The 21,498-nt window shown below is 41.7% G+C and overlaps 2 protein-coding genes across 3 annotated transcripts in view; both read right to left on the minus strand.

Moving 5' to 3' along the window:
- Nucleotides 1-3,734, minus strand: part of LOC126412683 (N-alpha-acetyltransferase 15, NatA auxiliary subunit) — a 282,849-nt gene extending 279,115 nt beyond the window's left edge. The window contains exons 1-5 of the mRNA XM_050082390.1: nt 3,584-3,734; nt 2,939-3,023; nt 2,101-2,363; nt 1,886-2,020; nt 1,613-1,763 (exon numbers count right to left, since the gene is read on the minus strand). Coding sequence (XP_049938347.1) covers nt 1,613-1,763; nt 1,886-2,020; nt 2,101-2,363; nt 2,939-3,023; nt 3,584-3,640 — 691 coding nt within the window. The 5' untranslated portion in view covers nt 3,641-3,734. The remainder of the gene's footprint in view (nt 1-1,612; nt 1,764-1,885; nt 2,021-2,100; nt 2,364-2,938; nt 3,024-3,583) is intronic.
- Nucleotides 3,735-10,577: 6,843 nt separating this feature from the next.
- LOC126412684 (DNA-directed RNA polymerase III subunit RPC3) overlaps nt 10,578-21,498 on the minus strand; it is a 139,881-nt gene continuing 128,960 nt past the window's right edge. For both annotated transcript variants that reach the window (XM_050082393.1, XM_050082392.1), the window contains exons 8-9: nt 17,423-17,590; nt 10,578-10,729 (exon numbers count right to left, since the gene is read on the minus strand). In XM_050082393.1, the coding sequence (XP_049938350.1) occupies nt 10,598-10,729; nt 17,423-17,590 (300 nt within the window). In that variant the 3' untranslated portion in view covers nt 10,578-10,597. The remainder of the gene's footprint in view (nt 10,730-17,422; nt 17,591-21,498) is intronic.

Here is a 21,498-nt window from a genome sequence, read left to right on the forward strand (position 1 = left end):
CATACCATCGAGCAGCCTAGTGTAAATAACATCACACAAAGAATTTAGTGTTTGATGAGACTGGAAATGAACAGAAGAACCGTGGAGGAGTGAAGCTGCAAGTAGTAGTTGTGCTTGAGAATCACAGGTAGTCTCCAAAAGCAACAAGCCATTGTGTAAATGAGAGTAGGATTTCACAGCACCAGCAACTGCATAAACACCTTTCTGAATAATAAAGGGATTAACCGTACCAAAAGACTGACTGTCTTCAGTATGTGAAACTACAAGGAACCAAGGTGCAGCTGGGAGGGCCTGTAGACTGAGAAGATGATGTTTGGCTCACTGCAAGAAAATCCTACACGATCACCTGCATCTCCGATGGTGCACTCCTTCCAACTGGGGGAATCCCCTGATAGGGGGCTCACACACCTTAGGTGATTGTTCACACCTCAGGTCACAACTCTTGAACACCTCACAGAAGGACCAATTGGCAATTTGGAAAGGCAACAGCTCAGGCAATCACCCTTCCTGGGCCTGGTCTGTACCACGGGGTGGGAACTACACATTACCCAGTCACCTGTTACGCATCAGATGTGTGCCTCAGACTTCAGAAGCACACAGGGAGAAAGAAGAAAAAGGGGAACCTCAAACGCCAAAGCGGAGGAATGACAGGAGAAGGGAAACGAAGAAAGAAACAAAGAACGTGAATATAGTGGAGGGACTGTTCTGATGTCAGGTTACTGGAAATGCAGAACACATTCTCAAAAATGTCGTAAACTTATTCCCTAAGGGAGCGGGGAAAAGTATAGCAAGGGGACAGCAATGCAGCATGTATGGGAAAAGATGCTACAAAGGCTGGGGCCCTGTGGTAGCCATTGGCAGTGTGGCGAGCTCCCTGGGGAGGGACTGCATTTATGGTGTCCATGGCATTTTTGCTGAGTGCTGCTGTTGATAATGGATACTGTGGTGAATGATGGGAAGTACAGCTAGCTGACTTGTAGGTTTGTATGATTCATAAATAAAGTTAGCTTTCTTTTTTCACTCATAGCAATTTAAGCCGAGCTATTAGGTGCCACCCTAACCACAACCTCAACCTCAGAAATTCCAGTATTTTACATTTGCCAAATATTTGTGACAAACAAGTTATGAATTTCATTACCACTAATTTCACTAGCAGCAATTTAAGTTGTGCCATTAGTTGCCACTCTAGTCATAAAAGTGGAAAAGTGACATATTCAGAATAAAATATTTGTGATGACAACCAACATTATAAACGTGTATTTTGTGCCAACCTAACTAGAAATTTGGAAATTGTAACATATTCCAGAAAAAAACATTATTAGCCAGAGCAATACAGACTGGTTACTGCATTGGCTATCATCACTCAATTAGGTAGGACCAACAACAATCAACAACCAATAACCAATAGCAGAATGCAACAAATGAGCTGCAGATATGGTAACTGCACTTTTAAACTGGAGGAGGAGAAACAAGGAGGACAAATCAGAGAAAGATGGAAGTGAGCCATCGAAAAGCGTTACAGAATGTAGGAATCAAGAGCACTCAGAAAATGTGGAGAGATGGGGAAGAAGGCAAGTGTAGTGCAAAGAATTAAAGGGCAGCTAGTACTTACCCCAGGTTTCCAGAACAGAAAGTTTATCACATATCTGGTCGGAGTATTTATTTAGATGGATAAGTGCTTCTTCCAGTGCTCCTGACTCTTGGATAACCATGTTCTGATACAGGAGCAATTCACTATGCTCGTAGTCATATGAACTTTTTTGCTAGATAGAGAAACAAGGAGATTATACGATACGTCTTCTTTTTTTATATAACAAATTAATCAATTTACACTCCACTCTCTCCTACAGAAAACTGTTGTGATAGTCTACAGCTACATGCTTACCAGTTGTGTCTTACGAAATGTTTCCAATATGTTCTGAGCCATTTCATAATCTTTAAGCAAATGGTACGCCATCCCAAAGCCAATCCAAGAGGCACGTTGTGTTGGACGAAGCATAAAAAGTTGGTATCTGGTGTCCTATACACAGACAATTTATGTGAAAACAATAAAAAAATTCTTAAATATAAGTAATATCTACTCATAATGATGAAACCTACTCGATAACCTTCAAGGTCTCGCATCTGAATCTGTAACAGAGACAAATCCCGAAGAATTTGAATATTATCTTTCTCCCACTTAAGTGCATTTCTGTAACATTTGATTGCTTCATCGTATTTCTTGTCTGAACGTTGAAGTAGCCCATAAACGTGCCAGCAAACGTGGGATCTTAAGTCATTCCGTAAACCTCTTCTAACATATTCATATGCTTCTTCTTTCCGACCTAAGCAGTTTAATGTTAATCCTTTCATAGCAAGAGTCTCTGCAGAATATAAAAAAATTGTTATTAAAAATGGGTAAAAATTAAATCAATACAAAATCATGACACAAAATGGTAATTGGTGCCATGGAACAATAGATATAATAACCAACCACTCAGACAGAGACTAAAACAGAGTGAAATGGAAGTTGCTAAAATAACTATCATGACTTACAACTATTCCCAATAGCTACCTGAAAAGCCAATTCTCCATTAGCAATATATTCCACGCAGTCTCATTAATGTAATAGTTGAAAATTAAATCCTTTACATACGTTTAGATGTGAAACCTATACTACTTCAGCTGACAAAATGTAAGTGGTCGCACCATTTATCATTCTTAAACAAATTTACTCTTTTTCTATGCTTATGGATACCCATGGGAGGTAACATACCAATGAAAATTGTTTTATATTGCATGTCTTGGTCTGAAACGATATCACCGTAATCGAACTGGTGTTGTGAGGGCAAACAACCATATCACAAATGTTTGAAAATATTTCATAATATCCGAGGAATTTTGAATGCAACACTCACTTTTAGTAGAAATATTCATTCCACTCATTATTTTTACTCACCCCCATGTTCTGCAAACTTTGGGTTGGTAAGAATCTGCTTCGCAAATTTCAACCCATTTTTGTACTGTTTTTGTTCATAGCATTTCTGTAAACATAAGAAAAATACAGTTGCGGATGCATAACATTTCATGTGTCATTAAAACTACTGACAGTATTGCAAAATTAGCACACACCACATGCTAGAAATTGATTTGCAACGAAGAACGGTGACTGATAATCTTGTGTTTACATTTGTACATTTCTATTTACAACTATCCATTTACGAATCAAATACGGGCAATATATTTTTTCTTTGAAATGGTTCTCTACCATGGCATTTTCGTGTACTGACATCATGCTGTATCCAAATATCTGGATGCAAAATTTAACCGAGATGTAGAGGATGACTATGATGGAAAGTGCTGAGGTTAGGGTACATAATCACATACACAATACCACAACACTGCCGGACTGAATGGCAAATCATCAATGAAAACGCGCCTAGTTTGTTTGTCTAAGTGTATAGAAGGTGCTGCAAAGGCGCTTTTGTAATACATATCTTGTAACATACATTAAAATGAAAAATCTCATATCCTCACAACAAAATGAAACCACAGCACACACGAGTATAAAGCTACATTATTCACGGGAGAGAAACAGACTTACCAGAATTCGTTTGAATAAAGCATTTTCTTTGGGAGGTAAGGGATTACTTGAAGGCATTTCCAACTTCTCTCTAAACCCGGTAAATATATTTTTCTCACCAAAACCTCGTGGCTCAAATCCAAGATGGCGTTTACGGTCACGTGACTTCAAATCTGAAAGTGCGAGCGAAAAATCAAAGCATCTGAACATGGCATGGGACTTTTGCTCTTACACACATGTTCTTTATTAAGCCAAACCCTTCCCGTGTTACAAGCTTACTGTTATGTGTCGTGCATTTACACAGGAGACGTCTTATGCCAGTGTGTAAAGTCTATGCTTTTTCTTTCTTTCTTTATCGACCAATATCCAGTTTGCTTTCTGCACCAACTAGCATGGAAGTGGTGTGTATCTTGTGAAATGCGTATGCCCTGTGATGTCTGAAATTGTGTTCGTATGCAAACACAGTTTGTTGTATTTTCAAGTAAGAGTACTGTATCCACGAACTGCTCATCGATAGTGCCTCGTTAATGTACAGGAGACTTGTGATTGTCAAGTTATCATGGCGTAACGTGAAGCTGTTAGTTTTTAATAGTTAATAAGTGTAGCAAGAAGTATTTTGTGGCAGTGATACGTGTGTGTGTTCTTCTGAATATAGGCCGAAAATTGTGTGGTCTGATATGAGCAGACGCAGTCAGTACACAACATTAACGTGGTTTGCTTCAGTACGTGGTATTAATTGTGTCTTAACTGCAGACCTTGGAACTGATAACTCATTTCCTTAAATTAACCTCGCCGTATATGTAAATATAAAATTTTGTCGCCGACGTAACCGATATTAAGCGCATTTGGAGACTTCTTTTAGAAGCACTATAAAGTGAATGACAGCACGCAGCAAGGATTTTAAGCATTAAGTGTCACCTGTGCCAACCGCTTTAAACAGTTGCGAATTTAATTCGCAGTAATTTAGTGTTTAGCACATGAAGTTAAACGAGGCTTTCTTTCTATCAAAGGTGACCATTTGTTTCATTAACAGATTTGTAGTTTTCCTTAAATTGTTTACAGCAACGAAAGTAATGAACTTGTCACATTTTTCTGAGGGCTGCTTGAAACACATTAAATCTCAACATGGATTATTTTTGTGTAGTATCTAAAGTCTGTCATTCAACATCCTCTGCTACGTAAAGGTTGCCTGTAGACTTTGCCGTCCATTATGGCCTTCATTGATAAAACGCCCATGAGCCTCATGCACATTTTCCCCTGTCATTTACTCGCCTCCTACAAGCTCTCATCTTACACCATTTAATCCCCAGATACATTCGCTTGTTTCCTTGTCTGTCCTAGTAATTCCCAACACACATCCCTCTGTGGTCACTGTCAAGTTTTGGATAGTCTCATCTAATGACCACACCTCACCACTAAAACTTAAAACTAATGAGGCACACCAGCTACAAACTTTCCGTTTCAGTTTTGAAATCCCTTTAGTTTGTAATTATTTAAAGCTCCAGATTATTACAATCTACCTACTTTGGCCAGCAGAACATCCTTTACTGAAAATGTTTGTAACTTTTGGTATTGACTATTTACATTTTTTATTTGTGCATGTTCTGTATCTCCATACTGCATTCTGTCTGGGTGCACACAGAATTTTGTAGGGTAAGGTGTCCTAAATATGACACAAAATCACAAAATATGTTTTCATTTTTTAAAGAAAAAAAGTACCTGAAGGGAAAGAAGTACATGAAAGACAATGTTAGCTGCTTTAAAATGGCACTGTGTTTAATTATTTAGATCTGCAAATCTAAAACAAAAATAAATAAAACACTATCATTTTTTTGGACTGAAAATCTTAAATATGATACGACTGGTTCAAAATATGATGCACATGACATATTCCTAAGTACAATGAAGATATGAGACTGAGGTCTTAAAAATGAGATAGAGCGTACAGAAAATGAAAGGCTACCTAAGTATAACTGGGAGTTTTCTTTCACAGATTTTTTTAAGTATATTTATGGCATGAAATGAACGTTGGTGTCAACTACAAAAACTTCTTTATATGTTTCTTCTATTTTTGACATCATTAATTTAAGCTACAATGAGTAGAAACTGTTTACAATTATACTTGATATATTGACACTGATACAAAAATAACAAATGCACAAAAGATAATCACTGTCTTATTTTTGTTTTTTCATGAACATCAACAGGACCGTTAAACACAAAACAGATTCCTTGTCTGATATTTCCAAAACCAGCAGCAATTGAAGAATTGCCAATTTCCCTATCACATCACTCTTACTAATCAGAAATGTCTTATTCATTTAATTTAAAAACTGTTTTGTCCTTGTCTACAGACTCTAGAGCCATAACTTCAAGATTATTTTCTAAAATTTTTTGAATGGTGCACACATACCTATAGCCGTAATAATTTCTCTTCCCTCTTTGAAATGTAGCCAAAATATAATCTCCTTCAGCTACATGTGCTGGATTAGTCATTACAACAGGATCTGGGGAAATACGGAGGCGTCCGATCCCGCCCGTCTGCTTTGACCCATGACGTCACAAATATGGCGGAAACAAAAAGAAACACACACACTTTCCACAAGAAGCCTAATGACACTGACGGTACAAACGCGGGAAATGGGGTGTTTTGGTGGGGGGGGGGGGGGGGCAAACTAAATATAAACAAATTTAGACGCCTTGCGTAGCTACAATGTGTAAGTGAAGACAGCCATGCATGAATACCCGCCCACCTCCCCAAGGGTCGTAACCCCTGCAACCTATAGAAGATAAAGATGCTTCAGTAGCTGATTAGTGTTTTTTGTCTTTTTTTTAAAAAAAAATCTCACGGGATAGAACGAACAGATCAGAAAGATAAATATAATAAACTAAAACAGAAATTGGAGGAAACAGATAATTAAAATAAGTAATAAGTGTTTTTAAATTTTAAAAAAATCTCACGAGATAGAACGAACAGATCAGAAAAGTAAATAAAATAAGATAAAACAGAACTGGAGACAGCCACACTCAAACCAAAGTCCGCGCCGTCATGACGTCACACACGACAACACCCTTACGTCACGGGTCTAAGCCGACGCGTGGGATCGGACGCTTCTGTCGACCCGGATCTGGTGTGGATTCTTCTAACAGATTTACATCATCAAGGCTGTCGTCACTCTTCGAACAGTTGTCGGAATCTGAATCGGTCTCCTTAGGCCTACTCTTTTGTGTATTTGCAGTAGTTTTGGCTGTAGGCATAACTTTCCTAGTCTTATGCTTTTGGCTTAGGCCTGATCCTTTGTTGTTTGGAGGCTTTTCTTTTTCAGCAATGAGTTTGCTGTGTTCTTCTGAAGTTATTACTTGTGACGTTGGGTTGATGCGACTACATTTGGTCACATATTTCTCAGTTTCTTTTATTCTCTGAAGGAGTAAATTTTCAAAACTTGCTGATGATTCTCTGCTGCAAACAGGGGCTACACAAATTTTTTCAGAACCGCTAGCTTCAACTTCACCGCCAACAGAGCAAGACAACTGGGTGTTCTTTTCTGAAATGCTGAGGTCTGGCTCACTGATATTTGTGGATTTGTTTATGTCAGTTTTGTTTTGGATATTATATCTGTGTAATTTTTCAGGATCCAGTCGATGAATAGGATACTGTGACCTGTCATAGGGGCAGATTCCTGTGTTCTTGAAGCCTGATATTATGTTTTTAGGTTTCAAAGCATCTGTCCATACTTTACACACAACCACCACAAAATCGGATTTAGATGGTTTTCTCTGATTGCTTTTTTCGCCACTAAATCAACTCAGTATTCCAAGTGTCCTTAAAAGGCTTGAAGCAACACTTGTCTAAAGGTTGCAGCTGGTCAGTTGTATGTGGGAGCAGCTTCACAATTGCAATTCTCTCATTCCTTGCTTTTTCAATTATTGTGGGATCTAAATGACTGAAGTAGCTCGAAAAGATTAATGACCTCATGAAACCATTAACAGCAGTTGAATAAAATGTGCCAGAAAAATCACGTGCTCCCTTCCAGGAGCTCCATAGGTGCACTCCCTCAAAAATGAAAGTGGTGGAAGAGCCCTGCCTGCAGCTGACACACAAGCAAGCACTGTTGTATTGTCTTTTCCAGAACCGTGAATATCCCAGAAAAACTTCTAACCAATACCTCCAACAGCTCGTATCCTGGAAGGATCAGCTGAAAAGTATGTCTCATCCAAATTCCATATATTGGCTGGTTTATCTTTGATGTCCAGCTCTTCCAATATTGCTTCTAATTTATCATAGAAATCATAAATAATAAAAGGATCACTTGTAGCTTTTCTACAATTCATTTCAAGAGCTTCCAGCTTCTTCAGTGTTAATGAATTTTGCAAACAGAAATGTCTGAACCACTTTGAACCAGGTTTTCCATCTCTAAAATGAGTGGTCAAACCATTTTGTTCCACAAAGTCTTGAACAACCAGCAACACTTCAGCTCTTGTCATTGGAAATCCCTATTTAGCAAGTGTCTTCAAGTGATTAGATAAAGTTGTTTCTTGATCTGCTGTCAACTCTGTTTTCCTACCTTGCACACCTGAGTGAGTACCATGTACCCTGCTGTGCGGGAACATTTTATCCATTTTATATTTCAATGCTACCTGCCGGAGTGAAGCTCCATCTTTCACCTCGTTTATAGCTGAAGAAATATCTTCTTTACTATATGGCCTTCCTTTTTCCTTATATGAAGGTGCCATACTGTTCCTGTCATGACCCAAAATATTCCAATTTAATATTGTATAATATTGGCATAAAATAAATTTAAGAACAGTTGGGGCCTATTTTAGATGAAACCTATACTTAGGCCTACCTGTAAAAGTGACCTGAGAGGAATAGCAATACACCACTAACTCAAAACTGTAGCACAGTCTATATCCCTGCTACTGCTTTTGCTGCACTGATGTCAACAATAGCATGAAATATATCAACAACTACTGCTGCATCATTTCCCTAACAACAATAGCAAGAAATACAGCACAACTGCTGCATTATTGCCTGTTGCAGCAAGTAACACACATTTCAGTGAACAGAATGGCATGATTTAAAAAAAAGTGTACTACCACTTTTAGGAAACTGCTGTATCACATTTAGGAATAATATTGGCCATTTATTAACTAACTCCATCTAATAAATGTGAAGGTAATGAATAATCCACCAGACAGAGCACATCTTTCTGTCTATGTAATCCAAATTTGGTGGGTACAGAATCAATATTTCCCAAGATTGTGGCAAATGATGTAGAACTGTCACATTTATTTTCGATTTGAAAACTGGTGACTGACTAAATTATTTTTTACGTCACTGCTGAGTTTATACTGGAAAAACAAAATATAACTGGCCATTCCCAAAGAACAGCAGCATAAATGATAGTAGGAACATCTGTGATAAGTACAGTTTTCTTATGAATAGACTGGATGTACCATTTTTTGGAAAATTTTTGCTGTATCAGTTTTAGGACACCTTACCTAGGAGATGTGGTGCAAGTACGTCCTGGTGTCTTAAGGTACTACTGTAACTTTTATTAATATTATTAATAAACTTTTCAGTCCATTTTGTATGTCAGCTGTTTATGCTCCAGATACTAAAATCTGTTTTAAAGACAGGTCTCACATTAAAACAGAATCAGGACAACATAAGCATGCAACTTTTTCCATTTATGTTTGGAACATACTCAGTGCCCAAAAAACGCTTGCAACTTGTATAATGGCTTATGCATGTACAGTTGGTTTCTTGGTAAAAAGTGTCTACAAGTGATAATTCCGAGTGCAACCAGAAATAGACCCAGTGTAACAAAGGGGTGGTAAATTATTGCAGTAAACAAACAGTGGGGCACAGCTATAATCTAAATGCCTAAAATATTTTTCTAGAATATTTTCACATTTCTAGCATGTATTTTTAATTAAAAGGATCTCAATCCCACCAAAGATACTCAACATTAAAAGAAGTAAAATAAATATACAGGGAGTCCCAAGAGGAATGGTCAGTATTCAGTGGTGTGGTAGGAACAATCATTGGAAGAAGAAGAAAAAAAATAGTGAACATGTGCTTTTAACCCACTGACTGTTACACACCTAGTTATGGATGTTTCACTGCCAGGCGGGGCATGCCACGTGAGGGTCTGCTATGGCCACGGCCAACCACCTGGTGTCAGGAATACCTTAAGATATATGAGCACTTAATGTTCTGTCATATCCCTGAATATTGACCATTGTTCTTGGAAGACTCTGCTTACTAGTTGTGAAACAAATTTTAGTAGTACAGACACTTTAATCTGTCAGTTTTAAGTATGTGTTTGGGGGGGGGGGGGGGGTTGTTTTGAACTATGGTTGAATGAGATACCAGTAGAGGTCAGTTCCTAACTACCATATTTATGACACTGTCAACCTGAGAAAACAACTTGCTGGAGCGGTTAACAAATGCTGTGTGTTGTGCATTCCTCATTTTCTTATTTTAAAACAAGGGAGGAGACTATCCCTGGTCTATGAGGGTGTTTGAATACAACCCCTACAATATCAGAAGGCATCAGCAAGTCAGTTCTGCTTTTGCCAGACACAGAACATGGATGTTGGTTGTCAACCCTGAGGGACAGAGGTTGGGCTTGCACTGCTCCTTTCTCGTAGTCGTAAGTTCTCGTTTGTTCATGCTCGAGGCCAACTGTGATGTTTCAGTGTCAACACTCTTCCTAGTTCTGTTTTGGTTTTTAAATACACGTGGTAAAGGAGCAATATCCTGTTGACAGTGATATTAAGCAATGGGGATTGACTTTGATGTACAGTATGTAGTAATAAATGAAAAGCACCAGTTTGCTTTTGTTCTACAATATTACTTTTATTGTTAACCGGTTTTCGGCTTACAAGGCCATCTTCAGACATTTACTGAATTTCTGCTGTCGTGCCAAAATGTTGTGAAAAATATTTAGGAACATGACAATTTAATTTAAGAGTGTCGTGTAATGAAGTGAAAAATAATTAAGGCATATTATTCAAAACAACTTTATTTCAGTAATTTAGAAATATTTGCAATATAAACATTGTTTCATCCAGCTGCAGTTCGGCCATACTGAGCTTATTCAGCATCATCCTGACTTTCTCTACCAGGCTGCGTTCAGGTGGTGTCAACATTTCTTCAATCTGAAAATAAATAAATAAATACTGTCAGAGCACTCCTGTATTTAGGTAATCTTAAAGCCAAATACCATGAAAAAACAAATTATTCTCCTAAGCTGTCTCTCATACATTTACAATATAGTGCTCTTATCATTTTACATGCTTTAACATTAGGATAGTTATATTTGTGAACCAAATCAGTTTAATATAGTACTGCAAATTAATGATAATTGTTAATACAATCAAAGAAAATTAGATTCTGGCAGCTACATCCTTCTTAATTTACACCTTGGCTCATTCTATGTCCTTGAAAGTTCGGTACTCTAAATGAGAGGCAGACTTTCAACACAGGGTGGTAGCTGGAGATGGATGGATGGATGGATGGATGGATGGATGGATGGATGGATGAATGAATGAATGGGACATTCCATATCAGAAATTATCATGGAATTAAATATTCAGGGATACACAGTGTCAAAAGTACGCAACAAAATACCAACTTTCATGCATTACTTATGATCATGTGGCATTTGCACAGAGTTGTCAGTGTTAACAGACAAGCAACATTGTGTTAAACAACCACAGAAATCAATGTGGGATGTACGATGAATGTATCAGTTAGGAGAGCGCAGTGAAATTGGCATTAATGGGTTGTGGCAGCACACAGCCAAAACGAGTACCTTTGCTAACAGCAAAAAATCACCTGCAGTGCCTCTCCTGGGTTTCTGATCACATCAGTTCGACCCTCGATGACCGAAAAACTGTGGCCTGGTCAGATGAGTCCTGATTTCAGTTAGAAAGAGCTGATGATAGGGCTCAAGAATGGAGCGGACCCCAATAAGCCATTGACCCAGGTTATCAACAAGGCTATGCAAGCTGGTGATGGCTCCATAATGGTGTGGGCTGTGTTTACACAGAATAGAATGGGTCCTCTGGTTCAACTGAACTGGTCATTGACTAGAAATAGTTATGTTTGGCTACTTGGACTCCATTTGCAGACTTTCATGGATTTCATGTTCCCAAATAAAGATGGAATTTTTATGGATGACAATGAGCCATGCCACTGGGCCACTATTGTACATGACTGGTTTGAAGAACATTTTGGACAATTCGAGCAAATGATTTGGCCACCCAGATCGCCCAAAATGAATCCCATCAAATAACTACGGGACGTAATTGAGAGATAAAATCGTGCTCCAGCGACACTTTCGCAGTTACGAATGGCTATAGAGGCAGCATCACTCAAAGTTTCTGTCGGGGGCTTCCAAAGACTTGTTTAGTCCATGCCATGTCAAGCTGTTGCACTACGCATGGCAAAAGGAGGTATCCCACGACTTGCCACATCTGTGTGTTTTTGTGAATGGTTTAAGGCAAATGCAGAGATAGTTCCTGGCTGCATTTCCTTTCCCATCCTCCTCAAACCTGAGCTTGTGTTCTCTCTCTAATGACGTTGCCATCAATTAATTACTTTCTAAATTTGTTCACCTATATCAATTGGACAGCAAATGCAAAAATAATGTTGAAGAACTGTGATGTTATATTTTCCCAGCATAGGATGATTTTGAACTATTCTCAGGTATTCAGCAGAAAGGCATCTTCCAGGTGGTGGGATACTTCAGCAAGCTGACTTGATGCGCTATCCTGAAGATCGACTATCTTCTGTTGACACCTGTCATATATATATAAACAAAGATGATGTGACTTACCAAACGAAAGCGCTGGCACGTCGATAGACACACAAATATACACACAAAAGTCTAGCTTTCGCAACCAACGGTTGCTTCGTCAGGAAAGAGGGAAGGAGAGGGAAAGACGAAAGGATGTGGGTTTCAAAGGAGAGGGTAAGGAGTCATTCCAATCCTGGGAGCGGAAAGACTTACCTTAGGGGGGAAAAAAGGACGGATATACACTCGCGCACACACACACACACACACACACACACACACACACACACACACACACACACATATATCCATCCACACATATACAGACACAAGCAGACATATTAAAAGGCAAAGAGTTTGTGCAGAGATGTCAGTCGAGGCGGAAGTGCAGAGGCAAAGATGTTGTTGAATGACAGGTGAGGTATGAGTGGCGGCAACTTGAAATTAGCAGAGATTGAGGCCTGGTGGATAACGGGAAGAGAGGATATATTGAAGAGCAAGTTCCCATCTCCGGAGATCAGAAGGGTTGGTGTTAGTGGGAAGTATCCAGATAACCCGGACGGTGTAACACTGTGCCAAGATGTGCTGGCCGTGCACCAAGGCATGTTTAGCCACAGGGTGATCCTCATTACCAACAAACACTGTCTGCCTGTGTCCATTCATGTGAATGGACAGTTTGTTGCTGGTCATTCCCACATAGAATGCGTCACAGTGTAGGCAGGTCAGTTGGTAAATCACGTGGGTGCTTTCACACGTGGCTCTGCCTTTGATCGTGTACACCTTCCGGGTTACAGGACTGGAGTAGGTGGTGGTGGGAGGGTGCATGGGACAGGTTTTACACCGGGGGGCAGTTACAGGGATAGGAGCCAGAGGGTAGGGAAGAAGGTTTGGGGATTTCATAGGGATGAACTAATAGGTTACGAAGGTTAGGTGGACGGCGGAAAGACACTCTTGGTGGAGTGGGGAGGATTTCATGAAGGATGGATCTCATTTCAGGGCAGGATTTGAGGAAGTCGTACCCCTGCTGGAGAGCCACATTCAGAGTCTGATCCAGTCCCGGAAAGTATCCTGTCACAAGTGGGACACTTTTGTGGTTCTTCTGTGGGAGTTTCTGGGTTTGAGAGGATGAGGAAGTGGCTCTGGTTATTTGCTTCTGTACCAGGTCGAGAGGGTAGTTGCGGGATGCGAAAGCTGTTGTCAGGTTGTTGGTGTAATGGTTCAGGGATTCCGGACTGGAGCAGATTCGTTTTCCACGAAGACCTAGGCTGTAGGGAAGGGACCATTTGATGTGGAATGGGTGGCAGTTGTCATAATGGAGGTACTGTTGCATGTTGGTGGGTTTGATGTGGACGGACGTGTGAAGCTGGCCATTGGACAGGTGGAGGTCAACGTCAAGGAAAGTGGCATGGGATTTGGAGTAGGACCAGGTGAATCTGATGGAACCAAAGGAGTTGAGGTTGGAGAGGAAATTCTGGAGTTCTTCTTCACTGTGAGTCCAGATCATGAAGATGTCATCAATAAATCTGTACCAAACTTTGGGTTGGCAGGCCTGGGTAACCAAGAAGGCTTCCTCTAAGCGACCCATGAATAGGTTGGCGTACGAGGGGGCCATCCTGGTACCCATGGCTGTTCCCTTTAATTGTTAGTATGTCTGGCCTTCAAAGGTGAAGAAGTTGTGGGTCAGGATGAAGCTGGCTAAGGTAATGAGGAAAGAGGTTTTAGGTAGTGTGGCAGGTGATCGGCGTGAAAGGAAGTGCTCCATCGCAGCGAGGCCCTGGACGTGCGGGATATTTGTGTATAAGGAAGTGGCATCAATGGTTACAAGGATGGTTTCCGGGGGTAACAGATTGGGTAAGGATTCCAGGCGTTCGAGAAAGTGGTTGGTGTCTTTGAGGAAGGATGGGAGACTGCATGTAATGGGTTGAAGGTGTTGATCCACGAAGGCAGAGATACGTTCTGTGGGGGCTTGGTAACCAGCTACAATGGGGCGGCCGGGATGATTGGGTTTGTGAATTTTAGGAAGAAGGTAGGGGTGCGGGGTGTCGGTGGGGTCAGGAGGTTGATGGAGTCAGGTGAAAGGTTTTGTAGGGGGCCTAAGGTTCTGAGAATTCCTTGAAACTCTGCCTGGACATCAGGAATGGGATTACCTTGGCAAACTTTGTATGTGGTGTTGTCTGAAAGCTGACGCAGTCCCTCAGCCACATACTCCCGCCGATCAAGTACCACGGTCGTGGAACCCTTGTCAGCCGGAAGAATGACGATGGATCGGTCAGCCTTCAGATCACGGATAGCCTGGGCTTCAGCAGTGCTGATGTTGGGAGTAGGATTAAGGTTTTTTAAGAAGGATTGAGAGGCAAGGCTGGAAGTCAGAAATTCGTGGAAGGTTTGGAGAGGGTGATTTTGAGGAAGAGGAGGTGGGTCCCGCTGTGACGGAGGACGGAACTGTCCCAGGCAGGCTTCAATTTGGATAGTGTCTTGGGGAGTTGGATCATTAGGAGTAGGATTAGGATCATTTTTCTTCGTGGCAAAGTGATATTTCCAGCTGGCCTTCACTTTTGAAGGCCAGACATACCAACAATTAAAGGGAACAGCCATGGGTACCAGAATGGCCCCCTCGTATGCCAACCTATTCATGGGTTGCGTAGAGGAAGCCTTCTTGGTTACCTAGGCCTGCCAACCCAAAGTTTGGTACAGATTTATTGATGACATCTTCATGATCTGGACTCACAGTGAAGAAGAACTCCAGAATTTCCTCTCCAACCTCAACTCCTTTGGTTCCATCAGATTCACCTGGTCCTACTCCAAATCCCGTGCCACTTTCCTTGACGTTGACCTCCACCTGTCCAATGGCCAGCTTCACATGTCCGTCCACATCAAACCCACCAACAAGCAACAGTACCTCCATTATGACAGCTGCCACCCATTCCACATCAAATGGTCCCTTCCATACAGCCTAGGTCTTCATGGCAAACGAATCTGCTCCAGTCCGGAATCCCTGAACCATTACACCAACAACCTGACAACAGCTTTCGCATCCTGCAACTACCCTCCCGACCTGGTACAGAAGCAAATAACCAGAGCCACTTCCTCATCCTCTCAAACCCAGAAACTCCCACAGAAGAACCACAAAAGTGCCCCACTTGTGACAGGATACTTTCTGGGACTGGATCAGACTCTGAATGTGGCTCTCCAGCAGGGATACGACTTCCTCAAATCCTGCCCTGAAATGAGATCCATCCTTCATGAAATCCTCCCCACTCCACCAAGAGTGTCTTTCCACCGTCCACCTAACCTTTGTAACCTATTAGTTCATCCCTATGAAATCCCCAAACCTTCTTCCCTACCCTCTGGCTCCTACCCTTGTAACCGCCCCCGGTGTAAAACCTGTCCCATGCACCCTCCCACCACCACCTACTCCAGTCCTGTAACCTGGAAGGTGTACACGATCAAAGGCACAGCCACGTGTGAAAGCACCCACGTGATTTACCAACTGACCTGCCTACACTGTGACGCATTCTATGTGGGAATGACCAGCAACAAACTGTCCATTCGCATGAATGGACACAGGCAGACAGTGTTTGTTGGTAATGAGGATCACCCTGTGGCTAAACATGCCTTGGTGCACGGCCAGCACATCTTGGCACAGTGTTACACCATCCGCGTTATCTGGATACTTCCCACTAACACCAACCCTTCTGATCTCCGGAGATGGGAACTTGCTCTTCAATATATCCTCTCTTCCCGTTATCCACCAGGCCTCAATCTCCGCTAATTCAAGTTGCCGCCACTCATACCTCACCTGTCATTCAACAACATCTTTGCCTCTGCACTTCCGCCTCGACTGACATCTCTGCCCAAACTCTTTGCCTTTTAATATGTCTGCTTGTGTCTGTATATGTGTGGATGGATATATGTGTGTGTGTGCGCGAGTGTATACCCGTCCTTTTTTCCCCCTAAGGTAAGTCTTTCCGCTCCCAGGATTGGAATGACTCCTTACCCTCTCCTTTAAAACCCACATCCTTTCGTCTTTCCCTCTCCTTCCCTCTTTCCTGACGAAGCAACCGTTGGTTCCGAAAGCTAGAATTTTGTGTGTATATTTGTGTGTCTATTGACGTGCCAGCGCTTTCGTTTGGTAAGTCACATCATCTTTGTTTTTAGATATATTTTTCCCACGTGGAATGTTTCCCTCTATTTAATGTTCCCTCCCTCCCGCTGTTGATCACAGGGGCAGCTCTGCTGGTTAAGTGGAGATGGAAACACACACAGTCAGGACACAATCCACAGAAGGTAAGAAAAGTAGTACGTGCAGCTAAAGTGACAAGTCAATGTTTGTTGAGGGGACAGTAGAAAGCAACCCTTAGAATTGTTAAAGAGTATTATTTCATTTCTTGCTGAGAAACTAGTATTTTAGCATTACTGTTGGGATTTTTTGTTAACTTATAGACTTCACACAAATCAGCAGGTGAATAGGCTTTCATGTCAGCAAAAGGCCAGTTATAACATCACCAACAGGGCCTGCACCTCCCTAACACTATAGTGTTCAAACCAGCTTTAATGTAAAGAACTGATTTATTTACATTAATATACATTGGGATGAATCTTAAAACAATCTGTAGAGATCCAGGCACACAATTAGTTTATAAATAAAAAAGATGGTTTCCATTTAAGTAAGGCTTGGTGTCCAGCCTCTGTGTGCTCAAAGCTCAGTGGCAGCCTGGGTAAATCCAATTATGCATGCCACTACCTCCAACCTCGACACTGCTGGAGCAGAGGCCGAGTGTCTACACAGTGTCATCTTAGCTCTTCAGCTGGTGTTGCATAATTGGTCCCCTCAACAAACATTGACTTGTCACTTTAGCTGCACGTACTACTTTTCTTACCTTCTTACATCATCTGTTGTTTAGTCTCTAAATCATAAAAGGCCTACATATAATACTGAAACTTATGTCTTTGAGCTGTTGGGAGAATAACACTGAAAATGGAGCTTGCATTTTTAAAAAAAAATGTGGCATGAATGTGTGACTTGTGTTACAATTCAAGAGCTTGTACGTACCTCGGCTAACTGTTCTGGAGTTGCTCCCTGCTCACGCAAGTTCTGTGTTATGGAGGCAATTCGCTGCTGCTTCTCAATAAGTCTACGATTCTCATTCTTTTCATGCTCCCTGCGTATCATTGCATTGTATGTAGCATGGTAGCACACTTCCAGCATCATTCTTGCCACCTGAAAATTATACACTTATTTAAAGAATAATCTTTCTAAAATAAGGATTGCTACAAATTTGTAAGGCAGTTAAGAATCACAATACACTTCATGCCGATAAGTCAAATTTCAAATACTCTCCTCAGCACTGTGTAAGGCATGGCCCAAAAAATAGAAACCATCTCCACTTGAATGAACACACGTCACCAGAATGAGATTTTCACTCTGCAGCAGAGTGTGTGCTGATATGAAACTTCCTGGCAGATTAAAACTGTGTGCCAGACCGAGTCTCTACCAGTAGAGCACTTGCCTGCGAAAGGCAAAGGTCCCGAGTTCGAGTCTCAGTCCGGCACACAGTTTTAATCTGCCAGGAAGTTTCATGTCAGCACACACTCTGCTGCAGAGTGAAAATCTCATTCTGGAAACATCACTCCAGGCTGTGGCTAAACCATGTCTCCACAATATCCTTTCTTTCAGGAGTGTTAGTTCTGCAAGGTTCACAGGAGAGCTTCTGTTAAGGTACGAGACGAGGTACTAGCAGAAGTAAAGCTGTGAGGACGGGGCGTGAGTCGTGCTTTGGTAGCTCCGTTGGTAGAACGTATGTCAGTTTGAAGTCCAGCTCTTTTGTGGTGACACAATCTTGACTCATCAAGTGGTAAAATAAAGACAGATGAAACAGTGAACCTAATCAGTAATAACTCATACAATACAGCTGGTGCTTTGGACAGCCACATGAACAATAAATGGAACATAAAAGCTTAGCTTACAAATGCATAACCTGCCACATAACACCTTTGCTACACAGTAAGTGATTATCTTTATTGATTTCATTATTTGTATTCTACCACAAAGAGAAAGACTACATAAAAATTTTTTTTTTATCTTATCGTGCTATATAATGAATGCACTGAAAGCTTTTACACCTATAAAACTGGACTGTAATTCACTTTACTACAATGCAAGTAAAAATCCAAGAACCTTGAAGGAAGCATTACAGTAGCACAACATATGTAACAAAGGAATACAGTAAAGCTCTCAAGAATGCCTTTTTTGGATGCTAGTATGCTTTTTACGTTCTCCTTGCTGTGCTCAATGTCTTACTTTGCTACCAAGGTAGCAGAATTCCTCAACTTCATACTTCACGATCACCAATTCTGATAATTTTCTCGCTGTTTTCTTTCTTACTACTTCTCACTATTTTCATCTTTCTTCGATTTACTCTCAGTCTCTACTCTGTAGTTGTGAGAATGTTATTTCTATTCCACACATTCTGTAATACTTCTTCACTGCTCTCGGTCTTCCACTCTTTGTTCTTGTACATATTGTATATTACTCATTTTCACTGCAACTTCTCCCTATTTTTTTTATTTATCTCAGTGTTGTTGTCCCCCCTCTTTCCATGACCCACAAATCCTATGACTGTCTTGATTTTTTTCTTCAGTCTTAATCTCCAAACAATGGAAAATCCAGGATGGAATGTAACAATATTATGAAAGTAAAGTTGCCACTCACTATATAGCGAACAGGCTGAGTCGCAGATAGGCACAACATAAGGACTCCCCACCTTTCCTCTGTTCTCCATCTACCCTCACGACTGCACATAGCTGTCTTACACTCTCTCCACCTCAGCTCCCCAGCAGCACTGCACTGTCCACCACACATACAGTACAATCCCTCACCCTCCCCGCCCCAGCCTCCTCCTTACCCCCAACCAGTCGCCACTCCCATCATGCACTGGTGCTGCTGCTCACAGTGTGGATACAGTTGCCTGAGACTGCAGTCATGTGTGTGTGAGTTGTGTTTGCATGAGTGTATGTGGGTGTGTCAGATGTATATTTTTGACGAAGGCCTTATAGGCAGAAAGCTTTATTTGTGACAATGTTTTTGTTGTGCTTCTCTCTGACTCAGCATCTTCGCTATATGGTGAGATCTTTAATTTTCTTTTCTGTCGGTGTCGCACCATTAATCCAGAACCAGAACTTTACCTTAATGATGATTCACTCACTGTAGTGGAGACATTCGATTCTTAAGACTGGTTTTTGACACCCGATTGACTTGGCTACCTCACCTTCGTCAGCTTAAGCTGAAGTGCTGGCAGCACCTCAATGCCTTCTGCTGCCTGAGTAACACCAACTGGGATGCAGATCGCTTTACGCTGCAGCAGCTCTACACAGCCCTTGTTCAATCACGCCTTGACTATGGGAGTCTGGTTTACGATTCAGCGGTGCCCTCAGCATTGCGTTTACTCGACCCAGTGCACCACTGTGGCATTCACCTAGTGATAGCACCTTTTAGAACGAGTCCAGTGACCAGTGTCCTGGTGAAGCCGGAGTCCATCCATTGAAGGTCAGGTGTGCACAACTGCTCGCCAGTTATGTTGCACACGTTCATAGTTCTCCTGCGCATCTGAATTACAGTCTTCTTTTTTCCAACCATGGCGGTTCATCTCCCACATCGGCAGCCTAGGTCAGGGCTTACGATTGCGGTTTGCGTCCGTTCCTTTCTGTTTGAACTGGAGTCCTTCCCATTACTACTACCACCTCTCCTCGAGGTCCTTCACATACACCTCCATGGTGTACACCTAGGCTGCAGATTCTTCTGGACCTTTCGCATGGCCTTAAGGACTCCGTTAAACCTGTGGCTCTCCGCTATCACTTCTTCTTGATTCTCGACACATACCGGGGCCATGAAGTCGTTTACACCGATGGCTCTATGGCTGATGGTCACGTAGGCTTTGCATATGCTCATGGAGGACATATTGAACAGCACTCCTTGTCAGATGGCTGCAGTGTTTTCACTCCAGAGCTGGCAGCCATATCTTGTGCTCTGAGCACATCCACTCATGCCCTGGCGAGTTTTTTCTCCTCTGTACTGACTCCTTGAGCTGCCTACAAGCTATCGACCAGTGCTACCCTCGCCATCCTTTGGAAGCGTCTTTGCAGGAGTCCACTTATGACCTGGAACGCTCCTGTCATTCAGTGGTGTTTGTGTGAACCCTGGACACGTCGGAATCACAGGCAACGAACTTGCTGACAGGCTGGCCAAACAGGCTATGCAGAAACCGCTTCTGGAGATGGGCATCTCTGAAACTGACCTGCATTCCGTCTTATGCTGCAGGGTTTCTCGGTTTTGGGAGATGGAATGGCATAACAGTACGCACAAAAACTGCATATCATAAGGGAGACTATGGAAGTGTGGAAGTCTTCCATGCGGTCCTCTCACAGGGAATCAGTTGTCCTCTGCTGGCTCCGCATTGGCCATACATGGCTAATGCATGGTTATCTCCTCCATTGGGAGGACCCACCTCAGTGTTGCTGTGGCTCACAAATGATGGTCATCGAGTTTTAGCCACTCTGCGGTGGACTTCTAACTTTCCCAGCACCCTACCTTCGGTGTTGGGCAACACTGCCTCAACTGTAGTTTTACTTTTTATTCTTGAGAGTGGGTTTTATCATTTGATCTAAGTTTTAGCGCATGTCCTTTGTCCCTCTGTGTCCTCCACATAGTGATTTTACAGTGGACGTTTTAATGTGTTGCAGAGAGGCTGGCTTCTCCTTTTTATTCTCATGGTTAGCCAGCCATGGTAGTCGGCTCTCTTGTTTTGATCTCTTCTGCATGTTTCTTGCATCTCTCTGTGATTTTCTGGTCCGATTTTGTCCATTTTAGTGTTTGTTGCCCTCCTGTCATGCTTGTGGTTTTCTCCTTTCTTCCAGCTGTGTTTTGTATGTCTCGGTTATTTTACTCCCACCCTTGTGGAATTATTTTATTCGGAATGAGGGACCAATGACCTCTTTTAAACCAACCAAGCAACTTCACTGAGCCCCCACTGTATCTAGACTGAGCCTTAGCACTTCCATTTTCAGATCCTCTAATGCTCCTACCATGTCCAAACTTCAGACACTCCAAGTCATGAATGTTATGCCTTTGTT

The sequence above is a fragment of the Schistocerca serialis genome, chromosome 7, assembly GCF_023864345.2.
Source record: "Schistocerca serialis cubense isolate TAMUIC-IGC-003099 chromosome 7, iqSchSeri2.2, whole genome shotgun sequence".
Lineage (NCBI taxonomy): Eukaryota > Metazoa > Arthropoda > Insecta > Orthoptera > Acrididae > Schistocerca > Schistocerca serialis.